General features: G+C 35.8%; 1 protein-coding gene across 1 annotated transcript; it reads right to left on the reverse strand.

Moving 5' to 3' along the window:
• Positions 1–3625: 3625 nt before the first annotated feature.
• Positions 3626–6002, reverse strand: mrps16 (mitochondrial ribosomal protein S16). The gene is made up of 4 exons (XM_044023878.1): positions 5850–6002; positions 5629–5659; positions 4631–4897; positions 3626–4023 (listed from the first exon to the last, which is right to left on the reverse strand). The coding sequence occupies exons 2-4, from the start codon at positions 5639–5641 to the stop codon at positions 3896–3898; spliced, it is 408 nt and encodes a 135-aa protein (XP_043879813.1). The 5' UTR covers positions 5642–5659; positions 5850–6002; the 3' UTR covers positions 3626–3895.
• Between the last annotated feature and the right edge of the window lie 289 nt (positions 6003–6291).

The following is a 6291-nucleotide window of genomic DNA, read 5'->3' on the forward strand; positions in this document are numbered from 1 at the left end:
CTGGTTCTTTCTGCGGAAAAGATGCATTTTCTTGCATATACTTTTTTAAGTCGTGATATTTATGACAAAGTGATGCTGATGTGCCAATAGAAGTATCTCCTTGTTTGTGAAACCAATTCCAATGTACAATTCCACAAAATTCTCCACGCCCACAAGAATAGTCATACATTTACGACTGAACATCCATCCGAACCTGGGCTTTTTATTGTTTAATTAATTAAAGTTTAAATTTTAATTAAGTAATTTAAGTTTAAATTTTAACTAAGTAATTTAAGTTTAATCTTGTAATTGCAAACTCATTTTCCTCTTTTGATATCCGCCTATGCATGGGATGATGTGGGGTAACTTTAAGGTAAGTTAATAGAGTTTTGATGTACTTCTATTACTTCCAGGTCACTCTCCATGTTTTTATCAGATTATAAATCTAGTAATAGCTCTTAATTAATTTACCTTTTTTTCCAAGTTTAGCAACCCTTGCCTTTTTTGAAATTGAAGCCAAGCAGATATTTAGCCTTCATCTATATGAGACAACTATCTCACTCACAAGGGCCAGTTGAGGCCAATTTTCTATCCCACACCGTCCCTGGCCAAATGATACATTATAAAACAAAAGCTGCTCAAAAAATCTGACAGAGGGCCGTAATTGGCCCGTGGGTCAGACTTTGGATATGCCTGCTCTAAATGCTTCATTGCTTGGAATAGGTGAATATGTTTCTGAATATCAATAAACCCTAATTATTCGCAGTTGATTTTTCAGGCACATCCGTGAGGGTTGGACGTTTGAAGCAGAGATTTTTATTCAAGTATGGATAAAGTACGCAGTTAATATCTTCTGAAATCAGTAGCATGACAATCCACTTTTGAAGTGACTGCAATTCATCAGTGTATAGGTATTGTTCAACCATAATTTTAGGGTTTTAAGTCAGCTTCCTAAATGAACATATCTTTAGATACAGTAGATACAGCAAGTGTTGTCTTTCAAATAAATCATTACAGGGTCAATGAAAAATAAGGTTTGGCAATTTCAAATTGGAGTTACATAAATGTTAGTACTTGATTTGGAAATTTCACATGAATGTTGATTTTATGACTATTTCTAAAATGTGTATGCATGATTATTCTTGAGGAATGTTTCATTTGTATGCACCTAAGCATACTGCCCATTATGTAAAATGACACATTATCTCATAATGTAAAGTTAATGTGTGACATTCCTGTCACATGGTGTTCTTAGACATTATGTAAATTGCTCTTTAAATAGTTACCTCACCTAATAATTAAACAATTAAAAAGTTGACTTGACAGACATTTGTCATACAATATGAAACATTGTATTGTAATTATTTAGTATGAAATATTTCTAATACCAGACTACTTCATATGTTGTTCATTTTACCATTAAGTTTAATTATTGGGTAAAAAAAATACAGTTCTACTATGTTAACATGTTTGTCAATGTCCTTCAAATATGCTCTCAAAAATATGCTGTATTAAATGTTAGAGAGGTCCTGTAGAAAATATCTTAAATTAAACTGAACCTTACAGACACAATAAATGTGTCACACCATTGACCCTACAAAAATCACAAGGTTTACAAAAATATGGTTTAAAGTTTTACAGAAGCACAAATATCCATAAAACATTGTGGAATCAAGTCTATTTTTACTTTCTGGACTCCACCTAATGCGGTCTAATATTCTAATGAAAGCTGTGTGTATAGAATTAAGTCTATATTATATAACAGGTGAGATGATTCTTTCTCACCTGTTATACAAAAACAATTTTTAGGACAAACTTACCACTGTTTTCTGCAAAGGACACACTAATGAAAGCTGTGTGTATAGAATTAAGTCATTCTTCAGATATAATATATCTGAAGAATGAGATATATTATATAACAGGTGAGATGATTCTTTCTCACCTGTTATACAAAAACAATTTTTAGGACAAACTTACCACTGTTTTCTGCAAAGGACACACAGAACCCAGCAAGCACGATGAGAGAAGCACAAATGAGAAAATATTTGGAAATCCTCCACCAGTTACAGGATCCCAAGTACATCCACTTTTTCATTTTCCAGTGCATTTATGTGATTATCTCAAAGATGTAAAACTGACAAATATTCACGACTGCATTGTCATTCATTCCATTCCGTTCTGTAATTCCTAGTCAACAGAAATCAATTCAATGATACCTCCTGATAATCGTGGATGGACTGGCAGTTAAGTTTGATCCTCCTGGCAGTTGTTGGCCAAGTAACATTTGCCTATCAGTTTATGATCTACGTAATGTGACATCAATGATCAACCAGTAAATCAGGGTGATGCAGTGACTGCCCTAAGCAAACGTTCTATGTGTCATGAAGTGGTACAGCAGTAACACTTGAAAGCATACACACACCCTGTGCACTTCAAGGTCAAGATGACGATGTAAAAGTGAATAAGACAAGGAATGGTGGGAGTGGGTAAGGTGTGTGGGTTTCATTTGAGTAGAAAAGAGTGATTAGTTTAAAAAAAAAAACAAAAAAAAACTGATCTACATATTTAATATGTATTGTGTTGGTCTTCACAGGCTTATGGAATTAGTTGGTCTATTCCAAACACCTGATAAATAATCAGTATTTCAACCCAAAATTTAACTGCGGAGCAACTGCATTGAATAGGCATGGTATAAATAGACTGTTAAATCCCAGTTAATAAGTGCTCTCAATAACTCGCAGAATAATTGAGCTATGACGAGGTTAAACACAAGTATTTCTCTTGATCTTTCAGCCTCAAGTGGTTTGGGTACAGCTCTCCCCACCTCTCTTTGCGTATTGCTAAATCACTTCTACATTCCTTCAGTCAGTGCTACACAAATAAACTGAACATTCCCTGCTTTTTTATCTGGTCTGATATAAAAAATATATATAGAATATAAAAAACAAACATAAGTTTGATTTATGTATGTGATAGTGTATAAACACTGGGTGTTGTGAGGTGTGTCTTGGATCTTATCTTTTTATCACCTAAATGACACAAAACGCCCTCTGTGGTTTTGATTGCGTGAAAGCGTTAGTGTGCGTGTGGTGTGACGTGATTATATCTTTAAGAGCCCAAAATAGCATCGTGTCCCGCCCATCTTATTCAGGTAAAACTGAAGTTATATTAGTTTTTTTGTACTGCTATATAACTATATTAACTGTAAATTGTTGTCGTCTTTGCTGAAGCAGAAGAAATTAAGCTTGAATGTGTCTTGTACATAGAAAACAGTAGACCAACATCATGTGACTCATGTAACTTAGCAATTAGTTTATAGGTTGCACTTGCATGACCATGGCTGATGAGACTCTGTACCAAAAAGTAATTTAGACGTCATATTTACAGAGTTGAGAAATGGTTTCCAAATAACTGGAAACACCCAGTGCAATATATGGGTGGAGAACTTTCCATTCAGCTAAAAAGAAACTTGTGTTGGAAGGCATGACAATAATCCTATCAACAACAAACCCAACCACTTGTGATGTCTTTCTTTATGTTTGACATTAGTAACATTTACCTAAGTAGTGCACGTGCACATTGACATACATTGAGGCCAAAGGTCCTGAGGAGGTTAGGATAACAAAAAACTGCAACCTCACTTAAATAGCATTCAAATACTTCAATTTAATGACACGGAACATTAAGTAGAAACAACCGCCTGTAATATCACCCTACATTTAAACATATGAAGACATTTTAGGAGGCAATGGTGTGTGTGTGTGTGTGTGTGTCCCCGTTACCACCAATGATGACTTTAACTTGTCACTTCTAACACCCCCCCCAACTCAGGAAACAAATCAATCAGTTCACTTTCGAAAATAACCAGGACATACTTTTGTTCTCCAAAGTCACACACAGTCCCCTGTTCTTATTCTCATACTTCTGCCTGCATCTGTCCCTCCTCTGTACCTTCCTTTGCCATTTGTGTCGACTCGGTTCGAGCTTTACGACGCTCTGCTTCCGTTATCGTCATGGGGTGGAGAGGGAAAAATCCTGCCAACCCTACCAAAAGAAAAAAAAGCCATAAAACGTCAACAACTTCTTTTATACAACACCTTTCAAACCAAACAAATCACAGAAAAATAAGAGAAAAAGTTTAAATAACATGATGTCATTAGAGACAACAGTAAGATATAAGTAAAATATAAGATACAAAATACATTCAAATACATTAAAAATCAATTCAGAGTTGCACAAAACTATTTCAAACAAATTGCCAAACCCTGCTCTCTTCTTCTGTATTAACTGTAACCAGCCATTCATTTTATTTTCATTCCCCAGTTATTTTCATTCAGTTTAAATCACACTGATGTGCAAAAGTTGATTTAAATATTGCCATCCATAAAACACTAAGTGATATGATTAAATGAGAATTTACATGAGATACTGTACTTGTTCTAATCAGTTGCATAGTTTGTATCTGCAACTGTACAATCCTTTAAACCAGAGAGCATGGATGAGGTATAGGAGTAGATTAGTGCCTGTTATAGACAGACCGCCTTCATTAAACTGATTCATATGGCTAGCATAATTCCTTTGACAAGCTGATGGTAACATAATGCAATGTTGATAGGATTCAAAAGAAAAGGCGTATGTATTTAATACACACCTAGAAGCTTGGACACAGATTTTGTAGGGTGTGCGCCACAACCAATCCAGTACTTAATGCGGTCGTAGTTGAAGCCAACAAGTTTCTCGTTGTAGATATTGGGGAGAGGGTCATAGGTACCCAGCTGCTCAATGTATTTCCCATCTCTTGCCCTCTTATTGAAAGCTGCTACAATGCGATAAAAGGGTCTGTTCGCCTGTTTGTGACCTGCAAGAGCCAGTCGGATGACAACATAACCTCCATGGTACTTCTTTAGGAGGAGTGACGCTGCAGAGGGAAAAGAGCACAGTAGGCATTGTCAAAAAAGCCAAAGTATGAATTCAATTCATCAGTGAGAGATGTGTTTTCTATAGCTATTACATTACATTACATGTCATTTAGCAGATGCTTCTATCCAAAGCGACTTACAATATGTGCATTTAAACATTTGGGTACAAATAAGAGCTAGCCTGATGCTGTGGGCTGTGACTGCATTTTAATGTCATGAAATCTAATAAACACTAGTGTTGTTTCCATTACTCTGAATATACAAAGCCATAATGAAATGTACTTTCTTCAACAGGACAAAGAGTAAGTGAAGGAGCAATGGTAAAATGTTAGTGGTGTGTATGTAATATCAGTGTCTGTAACGCATTACTCCCCATGATGTGTGCCGCTGTAGATATGAGGCCCTTACGGCTTTGATCAAAGTTCAATTAAAGTCTGATAATAAAGCCGACAGCAGAGTGCAATGTATGAGTATGACATGGTGACCTTAATAAATTCACAAAAGTGTTTTATTTTGAGATTTGGGATAGAAAGACGTAACTTGCAAATAACTAATATTTTAGTGTTCAGTGATGTCTGCTGCTGTGGCTCAACTGCTTCACGGTCATACAGTCAAGGATGCTCTTCGTAAATTCGTAACATTTAATATTTACGTTAATGAGCAGCTGAACTGGTGTACCTAATTATGTGGCTGGCTGTTGAGTGTGTAGGTGCCTGTACGTCATACTCACATAAATGGACCATCTTGTATACTCGATTATCCTGGAAAAGATATAAAAAAAGAAAAGAAAACACATGTAGACTGGCATGTGGTAAGATATGAAACGGTGTAAACAACACATTTTACATGACGCATTCAATGACTTCTATGGCTACTTAGCGGCTAACTTCAGCATTACCACCTTATATGCTACATGTAGGAGATAAATGAGCACATTTAATAACAAAATACCTCCGACGAAGTCAAGTTAAAATCCCCGCAGCCGTGTCAACTTGTTTAAGCGCCAGATACTTCAAAACACAGATGTTATTCGCTGTTTGTTTTCAGCACACGAAATAATGTGACATTTGACTGTGGGCCGCCATGTTTTTACCTTTCTTTTCCTTTTTTTTCAATCGGAAGTGACGCAGCTGCTTCCGTTTCGACGTTTTTGCGTCTTGTAGACGCTAGATGGCGCTGATGCAGCGCTGTCTCCGCTTAACCGGCAGTGAACACGATGACGTGAACTTACAGATGTTTTAGGTGTGAAAAAAAAACAAAAGTTACATTTATTTATTTATGTTTTTTATTGCTCGGTTAAAACGTTCATGAAACGTGATTGTAAAACAAAACAAAACAAAAAAATTAGTTATAGTAATAAGTCTACATACTAAGTAGGTGGTTCTAGAACAGT

The sequence above is a fragment of the Solea senegalensis genome, linkage group LG4, assembly GCF_019176455.1.
Source record: "Solea senegalensis isolate Sse05_10M linkage group LG4, IFAPA_SoseM_1, whole genome shotgun sequence".
NCBI lineage: Eukaryota > Metazoa > Chordata > Actinopteri > Pleuronectiformes > Soleidae > Solea > Solea senegalensis.